The following is a 27,726-nucleotide window of genomic DNA, read 5'->3' as shown; positions in this document are numbered from 1 at the left end:
CAAATATTATCTTCAATCTCTATCAATGAATGTTCAATCTCTACCTATTTGTTGCTTTAGATTCAGATTCATTGGACAATCACCACAAAAAAGGACTTATTAGACTCCCGAGTCTTAATTAAATGCAATTTAATGTGGCAACGCGATTATCTAAACTGATTGTAACAAACTTTGAACTCAATCTAAATCGATGAGTTCAACACACAAGGATTACGTTTTATTTAAACTGATATTATGATTATTTAAATAGAGCAGCGAAAAATTTTAATAACTGATTTATTACATTTTTACTCGAATAACTCGGGTACGCCCTTAAAACTGCACCACGCTATTATTGAGTACAAACATTCCATTTTCAAACTTTGAATCTTTAACATCTCCTAGTACTCAAGAGTAGGTAGGTTCTCAAAGATGTAGTAACTTGTTTAATAAATCAGTTATAATACCACCCGTTCGTTAATAGGTGCTCGAAGTGCACTTGTCCGGCTTTTTTAATGGATAAATCACTCTCGCGTAAGAAGCGAACGTTTATTTTTATGGTTAAAGGCCAGTTGAACCAGGCATGCAGCCCAGACGGTTCTAACTTGACCATACATTCTTTACAGAAATCGGGACAGTTCTCTATAAAAGCGTAATGTAAACCAGGAAGTAGGTACCTACTTACTTCTTAACGAGTCTGAAAACTTAAACGCTACTTCAAAATCTTTGCGAGTGGCTAGCTGTAAAGGACGATATTTGGATCTTAGAAAAAAGAAGTTACCAAGCTTTAGGTTAGGTATAAATATTCTGAGCCATGCAATAGATATATGATATATCTAAGAAACTGATAATGCTGATAATAGTTTTACTACTAATCGTATTGATTAAGATCCGTCCCCAATTGGTAAAGTTTGGTCAGCGATGGAACCAACGCAATTACTTACTATCCTACTAGTTTGGCGTGCTAGGATGGTTATTATTAATATAAATAAATCGATCATGCAGCCGAAAATGCAAACTTTGCAGAATGTCAGTTTGTACTCGATGTTCAACATTCTCCTACCACCTATTCAATCTACCACAAAACAGCAAGACACTACGTGAACCATGCCATCCCTACATGATTGACATGTAGTTGAATTGATGATCTTTGTAATAAATTGTGGTTATAGACCAAGTTAGTAAGTGGGCCGGCGGTTTTGCTTTTACGTCTGTAATTCGAACAGCAAAAGTGTAGAATGTCTTTCCTACCACCCATAAAATATATATTACAATTTCAAATCAAGGGCATTTTTCCTCATCCTAATATCATCACTGTTTCCAGGGCACGCATATTTATTAATAAAAAATCTTCTAATCATCATCAAATCAGAGAATTTATCAGTACGAGACTTTAAGAAATACCAGAATGGAGTCTATCTCAATGTTAATGCGACGTATGGTCACGTTGTTTAGCGTACATTGACCCTGATCGTGCATTATAGCGCGCTGGTTGAAGGGATTACTGTTTTGCGGCTTCATTGAACCTAGTGCTTATCTTTAAAACTTTAATCTTCGCTCTGTTTACACCCATCATAGGGGCCAATAAGTTAATTAAGGTTTGTTTTATATATAAAGATAACAGATCGAAAAGAAGATTCTTTTAAAATTATTTATTCTCTTGTAGACAAACTTTTAAATTTTAATAGGCAAAAGTATTAAAGCTGTATTTTCTAAGTAAGGATGCAAGGAAAACAGAAAAGATTTGAGAGTTTTTGAGGTTATTTACGAGTAGGTTTTATTTTGAACAAGGAAACTTGCATTTAATTAACATATAGTTTATAAAAGTATATATAAGAGTAGACACTTAATTACTTTCTCTTATTTATTTATTTAAACTTTTTTTAATTTTTAACTATGTTTAAAAAATACAAAATAGAATACAAAACACTATTATTAACCGACTTCAAAAAAAGGAGGAGGTTTCTCAATTCGACCGTCTAAATATTTTTTTTTATAATAGCGGGCGCCCACGACTTTGTCGGCGTGAAATTCAATTTTTCACAAATACCGTGGAAACATGGATTTTGTATAAAAAGTAGCCTTAAGTTGCTTAATAACGTCCTATCAGTAAAAGGTCCATTTAACCGGGTCAGCCATTCTAGAGATAAGGCCGGACAAACAAACACACAAGCAGACAACAATTTTAAAACTCGTTTGTGGTTCTGTAGTCGGAGGATTAATTCTAGTCAGTAAAATGACAAGTGCAGCTGTTATTTTACTGATTGGAATTAATAATCGTATTATAGTATCGTGTAAGCAACTATAAGTACTTACATGAGAAAAAAAAGAAAAGTAAGTAAAAGACACGTAAGAAAAAAGAGCCGTGATAGCCCAGTGGATATAACTCTGCCTTCATTTCGGAGGGCGTAGGTTTGAATTCGGTCTGGGACATGCACCTCCAACTTTTCAGTTATGTACATTTTTGAGACACTGCTTGTGTCTCAAACGGTAAAGGAATAACATCGTGAGAAAACCTGCACACATGAGAATTTTCTTAATTCTCTACTGTGTGAAGTCTGCCAATCAACATCGGGCCCGTGGTGGGTTATCAGAGGAGACTCGTGCACAACAGTGAGCCGAATATGGGTTGTTAATGATGATGACTTGAGAAAACAGTTATCAACTTCAATTCCATTGTATTACTTGTAGGTAATACGATTTTTATGTACGCCTACTTTATTGACGGTTGCTATAAAATACGATGTGAATGCGTTCAGATCGTATTTATCCACACTACTATAAAGAAGTTGAGAAACTATTAGCGGCTATTGATCTATTGACACTTCCATCTACAGATATATAATTATTCCTCTCTTATAATACCACTGCAATAACCCAATGAAAGTCGCCACTTTGCTATGGCTGTAATAGTAGTCTTCAATAGTGTAAATTACCTACATTCAGTTTTACGTCAGGCTAAACGGTAATACACGAGTATAGTTTACTGCGTCGAATGTCTATGCCAGTTTATATAATGGTAGAGTGTGGGTTAGCTGTATCGGAAACTAACGTGTTAGAGAAACGATAATAATTTAATACAATAGTTACTCTGAAGTTCATGAGTTGCCAATCAGTATAAAGCGATCTGCAGGGAGCTGACGGTGTTGATAAAACAACAAGATTGCTTTTCTTTTTGTCGATGTTTTGATCCAATTGTGTAGACCGTGGCCACTACGGGATAATAATAATCTATAACTCTTCAACTGTACCATACCATAGTACTATACAAAACTAAACTCTATTTAAAGTACATAATATCCTGTAGTTAACAAATAGGTACTTACTATGTTATTTATCAGTTTGCAATTAGGTCAGTGAAGTTTTCGGCACGTTTTGTTCTTGCTTAGGGAGTAAGCTTTTAATTCCTTGTGTGCCATTTGGATTCAACGTTGTAGCATTGTTCAGAACAAAAAGAATGGAAAGCTTTGAGCACGTTGTCGAAAATCGCCTTTTACACTGAGTGTTATTTGACTCCTTTATGCGGAAAGCAAATACTTGTTTCGGTCTGGTTGGTGTACGTTTGACAAATGTTTACTTTCCAAACACAGTTAGGTATGGCTGCAAATCGTTGGCGAAGTTCTTATATAATGTTACCATAACACTATCAGCACTATATTTTAACAAGGTTTACACTCAAGGGTCAGCAGGCTTACCTAATAATATATTAGGTGAGAGGATTTGAAGCTAAGAGTCGAGCTCCAATGTAGGTATGTGGGCTTAGGCAGTGGTTCATTGGTACAAAATAGAAAATTCCTCCTCCAATACAGGTTCGTAATAATTTCTCAGGGTATGCAGTGCGTTTATGGATCTATGACTGGACTCGCCACTGGACTTAGGGTGATGTTTGAATCTGTTACTATCACTATCAGATGATGAAGCAGTCAACCGAGACCAATGAGGCAGTTAACTATCTCATTAGTTCCGTGATTAGATGGTTCACCTATAGGCAATAATGTAAACCCGGTAGTCTCCTATATAGCACTACCGGCTTCCTAACAGAAGTCTGGCAGCAATGACAGTTTTGCTGGAAAGAATTACTCATTACATTGACCAATCCAGGACCTAACTTTCCGAAGCTGCTTGACCTAACCACTGGACGAACGAGGCACTCATCACCGAGGAGTGGTGGTTCGATCCCCACTCCGTTGGACTATTGTCGTACCCACTCCTAATAGAGTCTTTCCCGACTAATTGGAGGGGAATGGGAAATATTAAAAAAAACAAAGTATTATTTTTTGAAAAAGAAAAAAAGGCATGTTGACTTGTTGATGCCATTTGAACCACACACCTTGTATGTAATCGTAGACTACGTAAGTAGCTCCACCTACAAAACAACATCGTTGTCGTGAGAGCATCCATAAACCCATATAGGATTTCCTATATCACTAATCACATGCAAAAAAACATTAGCTAGACAAACAATAGATAAAAAAATGCATCAGGGCGTGAGATTGTCATTAGCATAACATTATGTGCTTGTGAAAATACGTTGACCCCCATACGACGTGATAGATATCTTTGAAAGGCATTCTGAATTCCTTCAAATTAATTACATGTACCAGTCATAATGAGAAGGTACGATCTAGATACACTGAGATTGAGAATATTGTGTTGTTATTATGTGTACGAACAATAGCGTCAGGTTGGTGGTTGGAACGTGGTTACCAGCACGTAATGAGATACCACAAATAACGTATAATGTGGTTTATTTCATGCCAAGTATATACCTGTGGGTACAATATTTGTTTTTTCGTACTTGTTGTACTAATGTTTCCCTTTAAGTACGAAGCTGAATGTTATTAATTAATTATAACAATCTGCTTTGTTTCTCAAGAAGTATCAATTATAATAAGTTTTGTAAGTATTTTTTTTTTATTCCACGAAAACTTAGCTACAATGATTGTGCCGGAAATTATTGCTGATATTTTCGGATTGGCTCATCCGATCTTTATCGTATAGTTACACTGAGAACATACACCTGAAAATCAGCTTAGAATACAAAAAATCGACGTACAAATCCGTCCATTCACCTCAGATATATTATCACCACCACCTATACAATACACGGTAAACTATACAAAAATATGTCTATATATACTAAATAAAATGTGCATACTTGCATTATTATAAAAACTGGTGCTGATGGAATCGATGAACCGGATTTTGATAACCTCTAGTTAAAAATATTGGCTTCAAAATGTGGACTGCAAAAACTATTATTCATAGATCCACACCCTTTTAAAGAAACGAATGATTCATATTTGTGACCAGAGAAAGCTTTTACTGAAAAGGAAATAAGCGCTTTCACCAGACAATCCTAGTCAATTGTGGTAGAAATGGATAAAGGACTGACTGACTCATGCTATCTGCGAGTCATGGTCGATTGAGTGCAGATGGCCATATACAACATGAATAGCTTTTATGTCATCAACAGAATCTATTCAGCGGAACTCTTTATCACCAATAACAGCCTATTTGACTAGGACAACTACCAGACCTACTAAAAATAATTAAACCATAGCACAGCAGTGCCGAATAATCATATAGTGTTAGTACTTTCATGGAGGAGTTCTGTCTCGAAAAGCTCTACTAATAATGCAAAGTGTAATGAGGTTAAAAAGGAATGAATATAAATAAAATAGGTACATATACCGATTTTCAAGCGAAAGTGCGGGAATTCGCTAGTTTGAAATAAGCAAAATTCGTACCACAAGAAGGCTTCTAAATTTTCTCCTTACATTAAGCAGAGACACTTCGTATTCTTTTTACGTTACTCTATGATGTCTATCGCTACTATCTTAAGCAGAGTAAGTAGATTGATTGTTCATGTTTTATACATCTCATGTACCCAAGGATAAGAATCACACTCTCTCCGTAGCTTTCCATCGATTTCAAAACGGATTTGTATGGGCTAATCTTTTGAAATCTACCCATTACTAAACCTTAATCGAACTATTATTCGTATGTCAATCTTTTGACGGTGGTGTGATAGTTGCATTACCACGAATTTGTCAGTTGCGCTGGATAATCTACTTGATTCTTGGTTAGGATGACGTAATAGGACATACAAGATGATGATGATGACGAGTATGGTTTATTTATAATTATTCTACAGTTCTTGGTGTCGATTTTCCTGACTTTGATTATTTAAGAATGTATCATCATTATCAATATCTGAATAATATTCCGTCTTTTCTTACCACTAGATCAGGCTTCGATGGTGTTTAATTACAACTTACAGAAAAACAGAAATCTCAGATTCAATATTCAATTTACCAGGTTCACGATATACATTTTTTATAACCGATATCCAATAAGGAGTATTCAGTTGTATATATTTTTCATCGCATTTAGCGTTGTTGTTGGCGTATTTTGTTTTTTTTTTCTTTATGCCCGTCGATGCAGTTGTTAATGCTAGGCGTACAATCGTACATATCCGCATAGAACGTATTGGACGCATCGCTTAGACGGATTTTTAATGTTAGAGTAGATTCGTGCGATCCCTATCGATGCGGATCAGTGGACGCACTTGTATGACTTTATAGACAAAGAATACTACGATCCGTTTGATGCGATGCGTCCGATACTTAGAATTGCGGATATGTGGACGCCTACCATACACCTCAAGTAGAGCATGTAATGCCCCTCACAGAAATCCTGCATGGTGGCAAAAATATGCATAGGGGTACTACCCCGCACATTACTTGTAACACCAAAAGAGATCAGAGGGCTTAGTGGCAGTTTGATACTGTTACCATCGCGTTAACGTAAACGCGAATTTCTAAGGAATTGAAACAGCGCCATCTAGTAGCACTACTGCACAACTGTTTCAATTTCATATAAATTCGCGTTTACGTCAACGCAATAATACATAGTGCACTGACTGAAATGATATATTTTTGATATTTTTACTTCATAATAAAAAATATGTCGTATTCGTAAATAAATCCGTGCCATATAAGTGTCATGCCTATTGTTGTCATTAATATCTAGGAAATGAATGTGCAACGTTCACGCACGAGTTGACGAAATCAGTTCCTTGGTTTATAACATTGAATTAAAATGGCCGTCTTGCTTCGTTCTTCGATTATGCATCTTATGTTTTATTTGTGTAAATGCAAGAACCTTTTTGTAAAATTTTCTAGGTTTGGAAGTATAAAAGTTAAAATAAACATAATATATAATACCCCGGCGGGTGAGTTGAACCATAACATAAAATTGAAAATTTTGAAATACCCCCGAATGTCAGGAAACTATTAATTACACTATCGATTAGGTGCGCTTTCGTTTGAGACCCCGATCGAGTATATTTGTCGACATTCGGTTATTCTTCACCATTTTCACCCCCCATAACTTTTAAACGGCTCAACCAACTTTCATCTAAAAATACATAAGTTGCCTTTAGTACAATAAAAATAAATTGAAATCCCCGTAACGACGTCAAATGATTGAATTTTTTTACTCGATTATAATGTCCTCAAGGTTTACTATGGTTATCAATACGTCGCTAACATCCAAAAATGTGCTATTGATGCAGTCAACTTTTAGGTCTTTACATACTCTTATACCTATCTATGGCCGTAGATATTGCCAAAAACCACCATTCTAAGTAACCTTTTTTATGTAAAGTAACTTTTATGACGTAGACCTACGGAACCGTATACTGCACGTGACTTGAAATACGCTTGGCCACTTTTTTACATTTACGTACACTTTGCTGCTGAGTTGACACAAGGTTCAATGTTTTTGTTTGTATAAAATGACCTTTGTTTACTACGTAAGTAATCAAAACATTATATAAAACGTGATGGATCATCATGGTTGAATGAATTTAAACGATCCAGTAATCATCTCTGTATTTTTTTTACTGGATTGAAGGTAAACTGTTCAGATATACTCAATTGTTTTTTTTTTTCATTACGTTTCATGCACCTACGCGGCCATGACCATGACCACTGGCCGCAACGTCCAGGTTAAGTGAAGAAACCATAATATGTATTATGAACAACTATTATAGTTATGAACTGTTGCTGTGGAACACAATGTTAGGGGATTTCAGAAACGAAAATACGACGAAAAGTAACTTAATATTTGAGTTACGAGATACGAGTACTAAGCCATCTGGCCGCAAGCAAACCAAAGCTTTTCCGACCACGGCCAACTAGACTTGGTCGTGGCCAACGACATTTTATAATATAAGACATGATACGTGTCTACAAAATCACCGCAGTTTTTAAAGTAATTAAACACACAACTCGATATTGTATATTGATAGGTATTATTTGTTCAAATAACTTTCTTTGTTCTCTCTATCTTTATTATAAAATCTTTGGTCGGCTCTTAAAGGTTGTCTACCGTTCTTGGCGACCGCGCGACACGCTGCTTTGGAGTATTAAACAAAAGAGGTCGCGCGTTGCGGTCTCGGGCTTTGTTTAGTACTCCATATAAATTCATACTAAGCAGTGGGTCGCGCGGTCGCAGGTCGCGGTCGTGCGTCGTGGTCGCCAAGAACGAAAAGAAACCCATTATAAGTGACGCATTATGCACGGATGCTTAGCCCTCATTCCCACGAGTGATTTTTTTAACGGACATTAAAAAATCGTTTAGTATGAAGTTAAATGAATGTCTGTTTCCAACACCCAAAATAAAAAAAAGCGTCGTGTTTTAAAAACGTTGTCGAACTTGGGAATGCATTTGTTGTATTTGAACGCATTTTTAACGTCCGTTAAAAAAACTCTCGTGCGAATGTGGCTAAGTGACGCGTTATGCACGGACGCTTAGGCGTTCTTACCGCGAAATAATTATTAGGTACGTACCTGCTGTACATTGAAAACAACAATCTAATAATTAATGCACATCAGCGTTTCATGTGAAACGAAATATTCTGGTATCATTTAAAACCAATCGATATAGCAATTACGTTTGTATCCAGTTATTAGGTCATCATTAACTTATATCATCATTATCTAGTTGATGTTAGAACTGATTTAAATAAGATGGCATGTAGTGCCGACCGCACTTAACGAAAGATAATGATTTTTTAAGAATATTCTTTTCATCTGCGATGAATATTCTATTTTCCGTATCATTGTCTTAAGTCTTACCACGGTATTAGTAGGTACCTAATATTAGATATAGTATCCGCTTACAGTTACTTACTTACCCTTACCACGGTTACTAAATAACAACTTGTCACGTTGCAATATCCTCACAGTAGGGGGTACGAATTAAGAAGCCTACCCGTTTCCCCAAGTAATTAGCGGACGCCCGCGATTCAGTTTTTCACAAAACCGCGCGGAAACAAACAGACAAACAAATACCGTTTCAAACAAAAAAAGAATTTTTGAAATCGGTCCAGGCGTCTTTGAGTAATCGGTGTACATACATAAAAAAAAAAAAATACCGACCGAATTGAGAACCTCCTCCTTTTTGAAGTCGGTTAAAATAAAAAAACACTTTAGAAAACTATCACAACAAGCCGTAGCAGTGGTGGTGCAGTGGTATGCACGGTCCTGAGTTCGATACCGAAGGCAGTGGTTATCCTCTGCGTTCGATTTGGAGGGCGTAGGTTCGAATCCGGTCAGGACATTCACCGCCAAATTTTCAGTTTTGTGCATTTAAAAAAATTAAATATCACGTTTCTCAAACGGGACGGAAAATATCGTGAGGAAACCTGCATACCTGAGAATTTTCTCAATTCTCTAGGTGTGTGAATTCTGACAATCCGCATTGGGCCAGTATGGTGGACAATTGGCCTTACCCCCCCTCATTCTGAGAGGAGACTCAAGCTCAACAGTAAGAATGATGATGATGACATCAGTTTTGACCCTTGACATACGTACATATTACTTAAGCAAATTGCATCCACACAACCAAAATTAATTCATGTAAGTTTATTATCTCCATCTGTAACGATCGGGGAAAAGGTTGTTAATATAAATGTGATGTAAAGAAAAGAAAGTAAAAAAGTGTTGGCGCATGTCATGTTAAGAAGCAATCTGACCAATTTGTCGGTGTTATAGTTTCGTGATACAAACGGCAGTGAAAGTGTCGCCTCGGTAGTCACACTCAGCCCGGCGAGGTGTCTTTTCGCATGAAAATATTTTAATGCCTTGTATTGTGCGGTAATTAGCTAAAATGAGGTTTTTTTTATATAAAAGCTACCTACTCATTTCTTACCATAAAAGGTTATAGGCTTCATAGGAGCGGCCACCCGCGATTTATTCTTTGTCACTTTTTTTTTTATTCTTTACAAGTTAGCCCTCGACTACAATCACACCTGATGCTAAGTGATGATGCAGTCTAAGATGGAAGCGGGCTACCTTGTTAGGAGGAAGATGAAAATTCACACCCCTTCGGTTTCTACACGACATCGTACTGGAACGCTAAATCACTTGGCGGTACGTCTTTGTCGGTAGGGTGGTAACTAGCCACGGCCGAAGCCTCCCACCAGCCAGATCTGGACCAATTAAGAAAACCTCAATCGGCCCAGCCGGGGATCGAACCCAGGACCTCCGTCTTGTAAATCCACCGCGCATACCACTGCGCCACGGAGGCCGTCCAACTTAAACTTTAACTTAATTAACTTACTCGTATATGATAGTTTATGAGAGCTTTGATATCAGCTTTCATTTCACCATTTTTCACTTATAAGTGAAGGGTTATAATTACATCATCTAATTAGGCTAGAAATGAAAGTGGAATGTAAACCTAAACCATTCATCTGACTATGATGAAACTTTGGTAAGTTGTGCTGCATTCGACTGTCCTTAGAGAATTTATGCAATTGATTATATTGCTTGAGGAATATGTTATAAAAATATATAATAGCTTATGTGCCGAACTCCAGACTTTTGAATCAGGACTAATTAAGATACCAAAAGGAGAAAGGTAAAAGTATAAATGTACCAATACAGCTGTAATCAACAAAGCATGAGACCATAATTACTCCTAACACTGTCTCTTAATACCCTACTAATATTATAAACGCGAAATTTTGTATGGATGTATGTTTGTGTGTTTGTTACTCTTTAACGCCGCTACTACTGAAGCGATTTAGCTGAAATTTGAAATGGAAATAGATTTTACTCTGGATTAACACAGATTATTCCGAAACTATCAATGGATTCCCGAGATTTGCGAAAATCTGATGATTTTGATGGTATGAATGTTTGTTACTCTTTTACGCCTCGGCTACTGAACCAAATCACCTGAAATTTTAAGTAGCGATAGATTATAGTCTGGATTAACATCCACATAGGCTACCAAACCGAAAAATCTATGGTTTCCGCGGTATTTGTGAAAAAATAAATTTCTCGCGGACGAAGTCACGCGCGTCCGCTAGTTGGTCATATTTAAATAGGCAGCTATTAAAAAATATTTTGCCTATTTTAACTAGTTAACCTACTTTTTTATAGGAGAGGGGATACCTCCTTTTAAGGTAAGTCTGGAGCTTAGACCCATCATGCTGCTTTACCACTCGACAACAATGGTCTTTATTTTTTTTGCATGTAACAACATTTGCACACTATTTATATAATTATTTACACAAAAGTGCAAAATGGAATCGAATAAAATGTAATCAAGGTTGAACCCGCGTCTTTCTGATAACTTCTTTCTAACCAAATCTGAGCATAATATAATATTGAAGAGTAGATACAACACCCAAATAATAAACGCTGACCCACTCATTAATTACAGAGATGTCACGCCGGAACAGTTCCGATTACATCAATTAAACCGGTTACTAAAAAACAACTTGTCACGTTGCAACATCCTCACAGTTGGAACATAATACACATTATATTATGCACTGTCACACATACATATAACGAGCAAGCAAGCATATAAATATTCCTGCGCTAATCGAGCCGTTAGGAATCAGTCGGGATGATGGTAAGAGACCTGATGGATTGACGCTGGTTCCCTGGGAAATGGGGCGGGCCCTAATGTGGGACGCTACATGCGTCGACACATTAGCACCATGTCATATCAGGGAGTCAGAATCAAGACCGGGAGCCGCAGCAGAAAAAGCTGAAACCGGTAAGTGGCTCAAGTATGCCTCTCTGACAGAGAGTTACATATTTGTACCTTTTGCCGTGGAGACCCTTGGGCCATGGAGTCGCAGTGCCAAAAAATTTTTCCGTACCATTTCACCGCGGCTAGTTGCCTCGACTGGTGACAGAAGGGCTGGCGCATCATTTTTTGCGCAAAGGATCAGCCTGGCTGTCCAGCGCGGAAATGCAGCCAGTATTCTTGCCACCATTCCACGTGGGCATGATTTGTATAGTTATTAGGATAAGTTAGTTTAAGTTCCCTATTGTATTCTTTCTCAATAAAAAAAAAAAAAGACTAAAAAAAAAAAAAAAAACGAGCAAGCAATATATACATATACACAACATAGCAAGAGCTACTCGTAGTACAAATAATGCGATTCATGTCACTGTTACGGCACTCCACATACAAGAGTGACACCAATATGACACTTGTTTAAAAATTGTCAATACAATTACGTCATTTGTAACCATTAACCAATGCAATGTTCTATATGGTCATATGAGGTTTACATACGTTCACTTGCTCTCAATTGAAGTGTTTGTAATATCAGACTTTGCGGTGAAAATCCGATACATGACTCAAAATAATATAATTTATATTCAAATATACTAGAAAATGTGTCTGGCACTGTTTTATATTCAATTGCAAATCGTAAACTTCATTAAAGAATAGTTTACGTTATAACAAAGGTTTCGTAATTGGCAAGCTTATAGAAAAGCTACCCTTTGCTCCACAAACACGCTTTGAAGTAGCAGCGTAGTGGACAAAGGCCTATTTTGGACTAGTTTAGTATTTTAGTCGAGTACGAACGATTATTGGGCGGTAAATCCAAAAATCGTTCGCACTCGACTAAAATACTAAAGTAATCCGAACTAGGCATAAGCTCTAGTAGAGAAGGGAGGTCTTAGCCTTGAAGTGGGACAATATGAAAGATTATGATGATGAACTAATGTGTACCTATTATAAAAAGGCATTAAATTTCAAAGAGGACTAAGAGGACTTCTATTCTCAGGACCAGGGTGTATATAGATACAAATAATTGCGTAGTATAATACAAATAACAATTTAAGTTTTTTGTTGATGTTTTAATCAGAAGATATAATAGAAAATGATATCATCATCATCATAATTATCAACCCTTATTCGGTTTACTGCTGAGCTCGAGTCTCCTCTCAGAATGAGAGGGGTTAGGCCAATAGCCCATGCTGGACATTTTATATACCTATAGAGTCGCACAAGTTAATTACTCCACAAAGGCTAAATGAATTACGATAAAGTTTCGATGATTGTATTCGGTTGTAGTCCGGAAAAATACAAAGGCCGATATTCTAGCGGAAAAGATATTAACGCGGGTGAGACCGAACGTCACGGCTAGTTTTTTACGTAAAATGGGAATTTGATGAAAGTGTAACTTCGCATAAATATCGGATTTCTCAAGATTTGCATATAAATATTGTAATTAGAATCTAATGTCTAGACCAAGAATAATTACGGGTTATTTATACTCATAAGTACCTACACAACTGTTAAAATTACGGCATGTACTAAGTTCAAGATACTTGTTAATTTTCACGCAATGCAAATTATACAAAAAGCTAAATAAAGATTTTATCAGCTGACTATATTACAATTAAATTAATTTATAATAGCGTTTTAGTTAAATTATTAACATAATTTTCGCCAAGATATAATCCTTTTTGATTTGTGAAGTTTAAAACTGTTCAACTGAGTTCGACAGTTCCACAACAAAATAATATAAATTACTCAATGTAATAGATAGATGCGTGATCGAATCAGAAATGAGGAGATCCGCAGAAGAACCAAAGTCACCGACATAGCTCAACGAGTTGCGAAGCTGAAGTGACAATGGGCGGGGCACATAGTTCAAAGAGCCGATGGACGTTGGCGTCCCAAATAGCTGGAATGGCGACCCCGCACTAGTAAGCGCAGTGTTGGCCGACCCCCCACCAGGTGGACTTACGACATCAAGCGAGTATCGTGATGTTTGGAAGTCCCTACAAAAGGCCTATGTCCTGCAGTGGACGTCCATTGGCTGATATGTTGATGATGATGAAACACGTATAATAAATGAAATGTATAAATGATTAAGGTATACATATACACATCCTAAAAGTGGCACATCGTAACTCTTCGAATATTGCCCCATCCATTGCTACTTCAGCTGCACTATCGTTTACAGAATGTAAACGATGTTCTTATAACTCGACAGTGTGAGATTCGGACCCGTGTACATCGATCTCCATCTAACATGATACTATAAACAGAGAGCGATAGATACGAAAAGGCTCATACTGTCGAGTTTTAAAACAGCGTTACAGAATAGCACTGCAGTTTCGCAACTCGTATGTCGGTGACTTGACCTAGATGGACCGATGACATCGAGCTCGTAACAGGGAGTCGCTGGATGTATTCGGCTCATGAGTCCAATGGCTGATATAGAACAAGAATACAGCATTGAAACTCAGCAAATTAAACCACTCTTAGAGTATTTTTAATGTCTGCTTCTACCTTTCCGCTTGAAAATGTGATTTGTTATGTTGTTTATGATTACCAAATTTAGTTTCCTTCCTTATCACATGCTTAGTGAAATATAATTAAGAATTTCAGAATGAAACATTCATATTTATATGTATATGAACAGGCTGATATTTAATTTTAATAAAATTTTTGAATATTTCTTTAATTCTCTCGTGGATATTAAAAAACATCTGCCTAAAAAAAATTGCATACATTTCATATGTGCATTAACCATATATTTTTCAAAACCTTTTTGGTGATACCAAAATAATAACGAAGTTTCAAGGGTCTGAGCAATCATAATATCAATAGTGTCGGTAAAGTGTAGTACGAATTCAGAAAACATATGTACAACTTTACGAACATATAATAATACCTAATATCATAATAAAGTACCAGTGACGAAAGATCGAAATTTAGATGAAGGTAAACCGTCTCCATGAATAGGAATACACAGCGTGATACAAACTCCGGTTTATATATCTACATACAGTACAATAAGGAATATGCATGGATTTTTATAGGTAAACCAGCGGGAATCGGCTTGCATGAACTCTTTGCCGCTGTTATGTATTTCAGAATCCGTTATGGCATGACGGATTCTGAAATATGAACACTAAATACTTATTACTACTACATTGACTGCATAACGGTTATGCAGTCAATGTAGTAGTAATAAGTATTTAGTGTTAATACAGTGTCACTTGTGTCTACGTTAATATCACGACACGCGAGCCAAAACCGTCATGCAACTAAGTATACAACTCGGTAATCATTTTATTACTTTGTTAGCGATGTCATAAAGAAATAATTAATATGATTGATAGATACTTAATTATATATTTTTTTGATATCCATTCTGACAAGCGTAAAGGCGTATAATGTAGATTTATAGTTACTGGCGGACACCCGCTATTTCGTCCATATTGAAATGCAAGTATTTTCATAGCTTGATCAGAATAATAAATTAGCAAAATTCTCATACATTACAAAATACCGCAACTTTTCTTACAAATAAGCAAACAAGTATACTCGTAGATAACACTAAGATAAAAAATATCTTTTTAAGCTAATAAATTCCACGCGGTCCATTTTTATAGAAATCGCACATAAAACGGAGTCACATGCTAATGAGTGTTTTTATTATAAATTTGCATAATCTACATAATGATAAAAAATCACTTTACATGCAGCATCCTGTATATACTTTCTTGGTAAATTATGAATGTTATACATTTTTCTCTGAGGAGCAATAACATTTTTGGACCGTATTTCTCTTGACTAATGAATTATATTAATTGTTCTATTGAATCTCTATTAAAATATTATCAACCCATATTTGGCTCACTGCTGTGCTCGAGTCTCCTCTCAGAATGAGAGGGGTTAGGCCAATAATCCGCCGTGCTGGCCCAATGCGGATTTCCATACTTCACACACGCAGAGAATTGAGCAAATTCATTGGTATGCAGGTTTCCTCACGATGTTTTCCTTCACCGTTTGTGACACGTGATATTTAATTTCTTAAAATGCACACAACTGAAAAGTTGGAGGTGCATGCCCCGGATTAGTATAGTTTTCTACTAAATATTAGGTGAAGCTTTTTCGTTGTTCAATTATTATTATAAAAAAAGTTCAAATCGTACGTAAGTAACTACGTAACCTAACCAGAAATGACACTGGGAACTCTTGCCTTTTCGCAACCATTCCATAAGTCGTTATTAACAATAATAACATTGCATTGCACATAATGCTGACATAACGGAAGAAACCTTTGGCTTGCATTTGATAACTGTGTCATGTGTTAAGGAAAAATAATAATATTTGTATTCAAATTACAATGTTACTCGTCTATGCAATTGTATAATACTCACCTCGTGGACTTTGTAAGAGCATACCTATATCTATACTAATATTATAAAGCTGAAGAGTTTGTTTGTTTGAACGTGCTAATCTCAGGAACTACTGGTCCGATTTGAAAAAATCTTTCAGTGTTAGATAGCTATATATTATCCCCGTATTCCTAGAAGAACGGAAACCATGCGGGTGAAACCGCGCGTCGTCAGCTAGTTCAATTATAAGAGTAATGCCGGCACTAGATAAAATTTGAATACTGTACACATTCTTGTACACTTGCAACCCACCATAGATCCATTTACGAATATTCTAATACATCTTTTCTAATATTATAAAGCAGAGGAGTTTGTTTGTTTGCTTAAACGCGCTAATCTCAGGAACTACTAGTTCGATTTAAAAAAAAATTCAGTGTTAGATAGCCCATTGATCAAGGAAGGCTATATGTTATCCCCGTATTCCTACGGGAACTCGAACCACGTGGGTGAAACTCCTGTAATTCGGCTACTCGGAGGTCGGGTTCGGAGGATGGTTTGTGGTCGGGAGTCCTGGTGCTGTGTGGCCCTTGTCCACACTAAGCCTGATATTAATATAGATCTCCCGGAAGAGTCTAGGAGTGCAGGTTAACTAAGGAGTGAACTGGGCCAGAGGGGAAACCCAGCAGCCAAAAAACCCGTTTGCCCGTATCGGGTTGTACGTAGTGGTATAGCGGCCGGGAGTTCAGTAACAGCACGACCAATAAAATCAGTCCCGATCATTTTTTTTACTTATATATGTTTTCGGATACCAGCCAGCATTACTTAAAAGATGGCAATGCATTCATACGTCTAAGGATCGCTAAAATATGTCGGCTAGAATAACATCGAAATTAGACCCATAATTACACGCGCGAACGCGTGAATACAGAAACAGCTTTGATCTACCATCAAGTGCCTAATATATCTCCGTTATGATTTCCTTTCTTTTCTATTCCAGGTGTAATCAATGTAAAGCGTAAGCCATGCGCAGCGACATGGCGTACCGAGGGCTGTCCCAGCATGTCGAGTTGGACCGCGCTGCGGACCCTCAGGATCGATTCACGCTGCAAGAGCTGATAGGCGAAGGTACATACGGCGAAGTGTACTGCGCTAAGGACAAAAAGACTGGCCGACGGGTTGCTGTTAAGGTATAGTCATCTTTCCTCCATAATAATTAAGATCATCAATCCATTATCAACCAATTACAAGGCAGCGGTCTTCTTCCTAGAATAAGAAAGGTGGATTAGTATACTTCTTACACATTTGAATATACCTGTTATGAAAAACTTTTTTATTAACTTATTATAAAAAATATATTAACGTATTTAATTTTGTACAAATTACACGGAAATCATAAATTTGTCTAGGATTTAAAGTAGCCTGTGCTGCTCCATGATTAATTTTATCTCTAAACTAAGTTTCATCCAAAACGGTTCTGTGGTTTAGCCGAGAAAAGTTAATAGATAGACAGACTTACTTTTTGCATTTGTAATATTCCTATGTAGATGCTCAGGTTTCCTCCGTAGTTATTCACACCGTTGCTGTGTTGTTATTTAACTACTTAAAACGCACACCGAAAAGTGAAGTGTGTACTGGTGATTGATCTCGATTTCCCTGAAAGGGAACTTACCAATATTATAAGCTTGCAACTTACTTTATAAACTTCACAATAAAATGTAATACCAATAGATGATTCACTTTATTATTATCAGCATTCAATGGAATACTTGTAATATCAAAACTAAATTCCATGAATGCATAAAACTATACTCATATCTGACGCATATGTTTAATATGATTTTTTAAATATTAGAACTATTCTAATATTAATTTCTGTACTAAATATGTAAACAGCGACAGCATAAACAACTGATTATCTAATTTAAATACCTACTAGTCCATATTTTGCGAACAATAAAGGTTAGAATGAATCACTGTACGAATCTCACAACGAGCGCTATTATATGGACGGTATTGTTAGCGTTTGGCTTGTAATGGATTGCGTAGATATTATCTCAAAAGTTTACATTGATGTCAAGGTCACAGAGCTGTTTGCACCATGATGACTGCAGCCTTTTATGTTTGTGTTCATAGCCAATAGCAGTTGTAATGTTTATAATGCATGTCTGAATAAACATTAAAGTCACGACCAAATTAATTTCTAAAATGCAACATCATATAATACGAGTATGTAATATAATAAATCGGAGAAATCGTAATACTATATGATTTATTTAACAACTGGTTTTGCTAATAATTCATTTTGTTTTTTGTTAACAGATATTAGAAAATATAGCTGAGAATATTGAAGAAATAGAGGAAGAGTTTCTCGTATTCAGAGATTTATCCAGCCACCCCAATATCCCAGAATTCTTCGGATTATTTCTAAAAAGAGGAATATCGTCCGAAGATGATCAAATATGGTTTGTTATGGAGGTATGACTCTCTATTATTATTAATTAATATACAAATTACACAATTTGTTTGTTTATTCACTAGAGCGAGCATTACGCAAAAAAACAAAACAAGACTAGAATGTACGCCATTTAAGCAGTCACTTTTATAATTACGGGTTATCATCCACTTCACATACAAAGCAATCACTTTATTACTTACTAGCGAACCCGTCAGACGATGTACTCGTTCTTACTGTATACTCATAAAAACACGAAGTTAACTACCTGGTTCAATTATATTTACAAACCATTCAGGAACTCACTCAAGTATATACATAAAATATCATCTAAATGCCGTTTAGGGGTAGTTAGGCGACACACAAGCAATCTAGCAATCTAAAGGTCTCATCTCATCACGAAATCTCGAAAACCGCTAGACGTACAAAGATGGAATTTGGCAGGGAGGTAGATTACATTAAGCAGACAGCTAAAAACAGATTTTGCGAGAGGGCTGAAATAAGGAGGTCTGCTAGTATACAAAGATGATAACTAAAATATAGCTTATTTACTTTCCAGCTGTGCACGGGCGGTTCAGTGACAGATTTGAGTGCTGGAATGCGGGCACGCGGAAGCAGTTTAACTGAGCCACAACTTGCTTATGTACTACGTGGTACAGTGCGAGCACTAACACATCTTCACGCGCATCGATGTATGCATCGAGATGTCAAAGGTCATAATATTTTGTTAACTGAACACGCTGAAGTAAAACTAGTAGATTTTGGCGTATCTTCACATTTAGCTGCAACAGTTGCTAGAAGAAATACGTCTGTCGGTACTCCATATTGGATGGCCCCGGAGGTAATAAATACTGATAGTTGAGTTATACTGTAACATATTTGGACTATAAAACGTAAAATGTTAAAATGTATTACAGGTAATAGCATGCGAGCAACAACTAGATCAATCCTACGATTGTAGATGTGATGTGTGGTCAGTTGGTATCACAGCCATCGAGTTAGCAGAAGGAGAGCCACCACTTTCTGGTTTACATCCAATGCGAGCTCTATTTCAAATTCCTCGTAATCCACCACCAACGTTGTCACATCCAGAAGTATTTTCTTCTCAGTTAACAGATTTTATCTCAGAATGTTTAGTCAAAGATATGAACCAAAGACCTTTCGCCCGAGAACTTTTAGAACATCCTTTGTTACTAGCTGTCAATAATTTCGAAGATAAGGTAATTATATTAGTCTACTTAAAACAATAAAGTACATAAATGTATGTATACCTAAAAACTGTTAAATATTATAAACTTTAATATTACAGATTCGTAAAGAACTCCACGCAGAAATAAAGAGACAAAGAGCAGATGGAAGAACTTCTCGTGCACCGGAGGCTACTACAAAAAGAGGAAAACTAAAATCTCATCGAAAAGCTAAACCTGAAAAAATGTATACCGATGACTTAGCTACTCTCGAAACTTTAACAGAAGAAGCTATTGTCAATCAGTTACAGAAAAGATACACCCAAAATCAAATATACACGTATATTGGTGATATACTTGTTGCAGTCAACCCTTTTACAGACATAGGCATATACACCACTAAGGTAAACCCTACTCTATTAATATTTATAAATATAAATATTTTAAACCAATCGAAGATTAGGTAGTCAGTACTTTAATTAAAATACAATCTACAATGTAGGTAAATTAACGTTTTAAGAATATTAATGCCCCATCATTTGAACTCAAAATTGAGTCAAACTGAACTGGGATTATTTTCTATTGTATTTATATTTATGCTTTTTTGATTCCTTTGTTGTGTTTGCCAAGTAAAAATCTTACTTCTTTTCTATTTTAACACAGACTCAACAAATATACCAAGGCCGTTGTCGATCAGATAATCCTCCTCATATATATGCTGTAGCCGACGCCGCACACCAGGCGTTGTTACATCAAAAACAGAATCAAGCCATCGTCATATCTGGTGAAAGTGGTGCTGGCAAAACTGAATCCGCTAATCTTCTATTAAAACAACTAGCATACTTATCAAAAGTGAGTATGTATTATAATATATTTACTTATTATTATTGTATAGTGACAATTGGAACAAGAAAACATAATACTTAAATACTTACTATTTTATTTAGACACAGTACGGAAATTTAGAAGATAAAATACTACAAGTGAATCCAATAATGGAATCTTTTGGAAATGCACGAACCGGAATAAATGCGAACAGTTCCCGCTTCGGAAAATATTTGGATCTATCAATAATGAGAATGGGCAAAATTTCAGGAGCCCGAATATCAGTTTATCTTTTAGAACAATCAAGAGTAGTTCACCAAGCATTGTAAGTAAAATATCAATGTGTATATTGGCATAGTATACGTACGAGCTTATTTACAACTTGAATGGTTGATTGATCCATACATATATTCAATTTAGTTATTAAAATTGATATTAATTTACAGAGGTGAGAGCAATTTTCATGTCTTCTATTATCTTTACGACGGGTTAGAAAGCGAAGGTCGGTGGAGAAAATTTTATCTGGATGAACAATTGAAGTCTAGGCATCGGTATCTACAGCCTCTTTCTGTAGCCCATCGCGAGCATAACGTGCATCGATGGCGTCAACTGAATCAAGCTTTTAAGGTAAACAAGTAATGATATAGAAAACTTTTGATTTTATTTTGCCTTCTAAGCTAAACCAAGACTTACTATATTAATTTCAGGTTGTAGGATTTAATGAGGATGAGGTACAAATTATATACAAAATGCTGGCTGCCATCTTGCATCTTGGAGACATAGAATTCGCCGAAACAGCAAGTGAATATAACGCCGATAACAGAGCTACCATAATTGATACAGCTCCACTGCATAGAGGTAAATATTTATAATTAATCCCACTTATTATACTAATAAATCTATTTCTTGGTTGAAGAACACAAATTTAATTTAATTAAATATTTTTTGACACGACAACGTTACGAAAGGTATAATCGCGTGAGGCGAATGGACGTTGAGAGGGAGAATAAGTTTTAGTCAGTAATTTGGTTTGGTTGGCATATTTTTTTGTTTACAGCGTCATGCTTATTGGGTGTAGAGACAAGTGATCTTAGAGAATGTTTAACAAGCAGCAGTGTCGTAACTAAGGGTGAAACAATAGCACGATATAGTTCACCCGCAGAAGCTGCCGTAGCAAGGGATGCAACCGCAAGAGGGATATACGCAAGAGCATTTGACAGAATTGTCGAGAGAATTAATGCACTGTTAAGTCAAAATAGACCTCACAGGTAGTATATAAAAAATACTGCAGATATAACTCAGCGCTGCTATAATTTTATTTAATCATTTAAATATTGTTAATATTTTTTCAGCGATCACCTATCTATTGGAATTCTTGATATCTTCGGCTTTGAAAACTTCACTAGAAATTCATTTGAGCAGCTTTGCATAAATATTGCAAACGAGCAAATTCAATATTACTTTAATCAACATATTTTCACATGGGAACAGCAAGAGTATATGGCTGAAGGTGTACCAGTAGATCTTGTTGAATTTTCGGATAATAGGCCAGTTTTGGACATGCTCCTTTCTAGACCAATGGGGTTATTAGCACTTCTTGATGAAGAAAGCCGTTTTCCACGTTCTTCAGATAGAAGTCTCATCGGTAAAAACGTTTTTAATCACGACAATTTAAATAGGATATCTTTTTACATGTTTATAATAATTTAATGATTTACTATTGCAGAAAAGTTCCACCGAAATATTAAAAGCAAGTACTATGTACGCCCTAAATCAGATGCAGTATGTTTTGCTATTCACCATTTTGCTGGTCGGGTTGTTTATCAAGCAGATGGCTTCTTAGAGAAGAATCGTAACTTCTTACCTCCAGAAGTGATCCAACTTATGAGACAGAGTCAGTATGATACAATCAGGTTTTTGTTCCAATGTCCAATGACAAAGACTGGTAATTTATTCTCAGCTTTACATGGAGATATTGATTCAAGGACTTTGGAAAGTCCGGTGTCTAATGATGTTCGGGTAAATTTGATGTTTTATGTATTTATCTTCTCGTAAATTGTTTACTTTCTATATTTTAGTTACTATTTCTTTTTTGTTTTTGCAGGATCGATTTAATAGTCGAGGTCTTGCGTCTCAGTCACGAGCGCAACAAACTGTATCGACATATTTCCGTTACTCTTTAATGGAACTGCTTCAAAAAATGGTCAGTGGAACGCCTCAATTTGTGAGATGCCTGAAACCAAATGACTCTCGATCACCAAAACATTTTGATTCAACGAAAATACTGAAACAGCTAAGATATACAGGAGTATTGGAAACAATACGAATAAGGCAAAATGGATTTTCTCATCGTCTTACTTTTGAGGAGTTTATAAAAAGGTGATTTTCCACATTTTATTTATATATTTAAAGTTTTCTATTTCTGTCTTGTCTAATATATTATTGTACTAATATATTATTTATATCATATTAGGTACGGATTCTTAGCGTTCGGTTACGAGGAAGAAGTAAAGCCTAATCGTGACTCCTGTCGACTTCTGCTACTGAGATTGAAAATGGACGGATGGGCACTTGGCAAATCTAAAGTATTTTTGAAGTATTACCATGTAGAGGTACTTGCAAGAATTTACGAAGAACAGGTAATAATATTAATAAAAATATAATAATAAGTTTTACATAAAATTATTCGTTTTAAAAAATATTTAATTAATAAATAGTAAGTAAGTAATTATTGAAATTGTATATATTGATGAACTACAGTGGTATTAATTTTTCACAGATAAGAAAAGTAATATTAATGCAGGCGTGTGTGCGAGCCTGGTTGGCTCGAAAAAATTTCCTCAGACTGAAGGCACAGATGGCAATATCTGTTCTCACTTTGCAAAGGCACGTCCGTGGCTGGCTCACGAGGAAAAGACTTCAGGAACGACAAAAGCAGTTGGCAAGGGAATTTCAGAGAGGTCAAATCGAACAAGAAAATCAAAGGAAGCAACAACGAGCAGGTTCTATTATTTTTTTATAGTAAATATTTTTTTCTAATAGTTATGCTTGTTAAATCTAATAATGATCTTTTTTTATGTACAGGTATTCCAAATAAAAATAATGTTTTGATGGCTAAAGTACTCAGACGATTCAATACGGACGATAGTGATACAACATGTACAAATTCGAGCAACAAAGAAAATGAAAGTTCCGAAAAAGCAGTTCAGAATCAAAGTCGTAAGTAATTCACAAGGAACAATTTAGCTACGTTATGTAGTTAAAAAATAATATAAACATTCAACAACAATATAAAAGATGATTATTAACAAATGTTTTTTTACACATCCTTAAGTGCTTATTAACAATGTACACCTTATTTTTTAAATTTACAACAACAACTAATACCTAGTTGAAACGAAACTTTTTATCAAAACCGTAGCCGCGACATCAGTTCAAATCAGACGAATTGAATTTCCTTAAAACCCAACACAAATTTCTCAAATATTACGCAAAAGTTTACACCTAATAATATTAATAACATAACGTGGGTAATAAAATGGTCCATATTTAAAACATTTTTTTTAAAAACCCGTGGATCACAAACCATGGATTTCTCCGGCATAGAAAGTTACCTATGGTCTGGTAAAAGGTCCTATTTACCTCTATGCCAAATTTCATTAAAATTGTGAAAAGGTAACGGGCAGACAGACCTACTTTCACATTTAGTATGGATCGCATATATATCTACAGAAAACTACTCTGGTTTTTCAGCGCGGCGAAAACTAAAGAATCGTATAGCACCTCCGCCTCCACAGCACTCACCGCCTGCGCCGCCGTCTCAACAGCAACTGATGCAGCAACATTCAGTTCAGGAACGAGCAGCTGAATTGCAAACGTTTGCTGATCAGGTAAGAAAGTATAACAAACCACGTAACTGAATCCTAGCTTGCACGGTACAAAGGTTAGGTTAGGACTACAGAGGGTGGCGACAGAGGAGCGGGTGACAGGGACATGTTTCATTCATTCATGAGTAGAGGCCTATGTTATCGCCCGGGTAAGAACTCAGTAAAGCAATTTGCTTAAAACTATTGAGTGAAACAATGTATAAACTGGAGATATTTTGTAACCTATAGAACTTAAAGCATTCTAAAAGCACGACAATAGTTTTATGAAATCTGCGATAGCCAAGCAGCTCAATTATATATGTCATCGTAAGATTGTAAAATACGTTAGTTTATAATCTCACTCGTGATATTTTAATCTACCGTCATATTATGAACTGAAAATACTGATTACATAGACAGATTATAATATACCGAAAAATAACACGTTAAATTGTAATCAGTTTTTTTAGTTCACAATATGACGGTAGATTATAATATCACGAATGAGATTAAAAACTAACGTATTTTACAATTTAACGGTAACATACACATTTAACACAGGTTTTGTAATAACTTCTTATGGGACGGTAAACCGCTTCATAAAGTAACGCGTTACGACCCCACTCTGTCTGTTTTCCTTTTCTCTCACGACGCACACGTTTTTTTACAAAATTGAAAGCTTGTCATAAAATATTAATTTGAACTTGGCAAGTTGAGAATCTGAAATCGATCAATTTGTTACGTTTACAATACATAACTACTTACAAAAATGGGGATCCTGACTTCTATTGTGGATATCTTCAAATGTAAATGTACATCTGCTCTAGTAAATAACGTTTTGTTTAATGAAATTGTTTTAGTAATTTATCACTATCGATTTTCAGGTCCACATGAAAAACCAAGAAGTTCACAAGAATCTACGGCGCAACAAACCAGGAATCCGGGTCAAAGATATTAAAAAACCACCTGAGGAATACCAGCCGCCACCCGGCTTTAGTATTGTCCCTGCCATTATAAGAGGACAACCGTCTAAAGTTGTAGAAGATGCCAGTAGACTTTCAAGGTGAGCTCATGGCAACTGTAATCAGTTATTTTTAGAAGTAATAGTTGTCGGCCCCTCTCCTCTAGGGAGGCCTTTTTTGTAGTGGGCTGTTAAAACAGGCTGATAATGAAACCAGCAAATGGCCCATCCGAAGTGGAAAAGTACTATAACAGAGCAACACTTTGCAGCCATGCAAACCACAAACTCTACATAATGTACCAGCCGTCCATAAACCTGAGGTATAGCTAAGTCTCATATTATTTAACTTCACCGACAACATTGCGTTTCTGACAGGAACACAGCGAAAAATAAGCGTTCTGGTAGTAGTTACTTCACCGTACAAACTCCAGTACAAAAACCTCTGATAATAAGCAGTATCTTCTTGAACGTGCATTATGTTATGGTATATTTTTTTTAACCCCTCTCATTCTGAGAGGAGACTCGAGCTCAGCAGTGAGCCGAATATGGGTTGATGACGACGATATTTTTTTTAACTAATGAACAAATGTTTCTGTGTTAAAATGCTTGCCCATGGAAACAAACAGCCCATCTCCAGAGTTTTACGAATGTGACACATTGCCATGGGATCAAATTTTTCAAATGAAGGATTTTTCCATGAACAGGTGTGTAATAGTACATTATGATATAAGTGCGGTAAGTTGAAAATTACAGCCGAGGCGATATTACAGCTCGAGCCAAAGGCGAGAGCTATAAGTAAGGAAGCAGAGGCTGTAATTGTCAAAGCGCACGTATGTCATACGACGTTTACTATATATGTGCAATCCATTTAATAAGAATGTTTCCTAACAATTTGTTTTTGTTGGAATATTTTTGCAATAAACTTCCTTCCCATCCTTTTTATCATTTGCTACCCACTCAAAATAAGCTTGTATTTTTTGGAACTGAGTTAATGTGATTCTTACCAACATTTGCCCTCAATAAATTACCTAAATCGCGGACGCCCGCGACTTCGTCCGCCCTTTGCCCTTTTTACCCAGCCTTGTCGCAATATCCGTTCTTAGCTGATCTCTACTTACTAAATCTTTTGTTTAATATTTCAGACATCAACAGAACCCTCACGATAAGGGCTACAGCGAAGAGAAGCCGCTTCAATCGAATCAGAATTGGCAAAACCTACCTTGCAGTAGGCAGTGTAGTGGTCTAGTCAGGTATGATATAGAGAATAACGTTATGACATATTGGCCTTGAATGATTAATAGTTTTCAAATAATCTCGCATGCTTTACGAAGTGGACAACAGAATCAAGGGTATGTTTTTAATAAATCGGAAGTTTTGCTAAGTTCCATAAAAAGTACACTTCAGTGTAAAACAATTACAATCAAAGCTCCTTATTCCCGTTTGACATAACCAACCATTAGCTTAATGCAACCCTTAGCAAGAACCTCCAGCAAGTCTTAAGGCGGGCTTTTAAAAAGAATGTCTAATAATCTATTACCTAATGGACTCAAAGTAAACCTACTTTTTAGTGACTATGATACAATTTATATAACAGGTCTAATTAAAAGGACTACTTTACTCGAAAGCAACTACCACCACAGGTACAAAAGTTAGTGTCTGATTCAATTTGAACCTTGGAACGTACCTATCTCCTAAAATACCATACAATTACTATTACACAGTTTTGTATTTGACACATATTTACGGACAAGGAATGAATGAGGAGCTTTTACTGTAAACTACATCATTATATTATACATTTTTTAATAAAATATACCCATACACGTAGAATAAAGCATTTACCTGGAAATTGTTTATTCAAAATCATTTTATCATACGAAAAACATTAGTTATACCTACTACGAGTATATCCTGTCATAATAAAAGCTTTCCCATAGTTTTAGGCACTATTTTGATTTGCTAATTGTAGGCTAACTTATTTTTAATAGTA

The 27,726-nt window shown here is 36.0% G+C and overlaps 1 protein-coding gene across 4 annotated transcripts in view; it reads left to right on the top strand.

Annotated features, from left to right (window-relative positions):
- LOC112055509 (myosin-IIIb) overlaps nucleotides 1-27,726 on the top strand; it is a 59,114-nt gene that overhangs the window by 29,896 nt on the left and 1,492 nt on the right. The window contains exons 2-22 of one of the 4 annotated variants that reach the window (XM_024095650.2): nucleotides 17,443-17,632; nucleotides 18,765-18,920; nucleotides 19,457-19,738; nucleotides 19,815-20,117; nucleotides 20,207-20,488; nucleotides 20,748-20,936; nucleotides 21,032-21,234; nucleotides 21,356-21,536; nucleotides 21,617-21,767; nucleotides 21,967-22,177; nucleotides 22,262-22,554; nucleotides 22,636-22,928; nucleotides 23,014-23,288; nucleotides 23,383-23,548; nucleotides 23,689-23,911; nucleotides 23,994-24,128; nucleotides 24,663-24,799; nucleotides 25,660-25,838; nucleotides 26,363-26,440; nucleotides 26,879-26,986; nucleotides 27,068-27,085. In XM_024095650.2, the coding sequence (XP_023951418.1) occupies nucleotides 17,468-17,632; nucleotides 18,765-18,920; nucleotides 19,457-19,738; nucleotides 19,815-20,117; nucleotides 20,207-20,488; nucleotides 20,748-20,936; nucleotides 21,032-21,234; nucleotides 21,356-21,536; nucleotides 21,617-21,767; nucleotides 21,967-22,177; nucleotides 22,262-22,554; nucleotides 22,636-22,928; nucleotides 23,014-23,288; nucleotides 23,383-23,548; nucleotides 23,689-23,911; nucleotides 23,994-24,128; nucleotides 24,663-24,799; nucleotides 25,660-25,838; nucleotides 26,363-26,440; nucleotides 26,879-26,986; nucleotides 27,068-27,085 (4,028 nt within the window). In that variant the 5' untranslated portion in view covers nucleotides 17,443-17,467. The remainder of the gene's footprint in view (nucleotides 1-17,442; nucleotides 17,633-18,764; nucleotides 18,921-19,456; nucleotides 19,739-19,814; nucleotides 20,118-20,206; nucleotides 20,489-20,747; nucleotides 20,937-21,031; nucleotides 21,235-21,355; nucleotides 21,537-21,616; nucleotides 21,768-21,966; nucleotides 22,178-22,261; nucleotides 22,555-22,635; nucleotides 22,929-23,013; nucleotides 23,289-23,382; nucleotides 23,549-23,688; nucleotides 23,912-23,993; nucleotides 24,129-24,662; nucleotides 24,800-25,659; nucleotides 25,839-26,362; nucleotides 26,441-26,878; nucleotides 26,987-27,067; nucleotides 27,086-27,726) is intronic. The other 3 variants (XM_052882697.1, XM_024095651.2, XM_024095652.2) reach the window with 3 other exon arrangements.

This window comes from Bicyclus anynana, chromosome 1, assembly GCF_947172395.1.
Source record: "Bicyclus anynana chromosome 1, ilBicAnyn1.1, whole genome shotgun sequence".
NCBI classification, from domain to species: Eukaryota; Metazoa; Arthropoda; class Insecta; order Lepidoptera; family Nymphalidae; genus Bicyclus; species Bicyclus anynana.
Note: the sequence above shows the minus strand (reverse complement) of the source record. Positions and strands in the feature narration are given on the sequence as shown.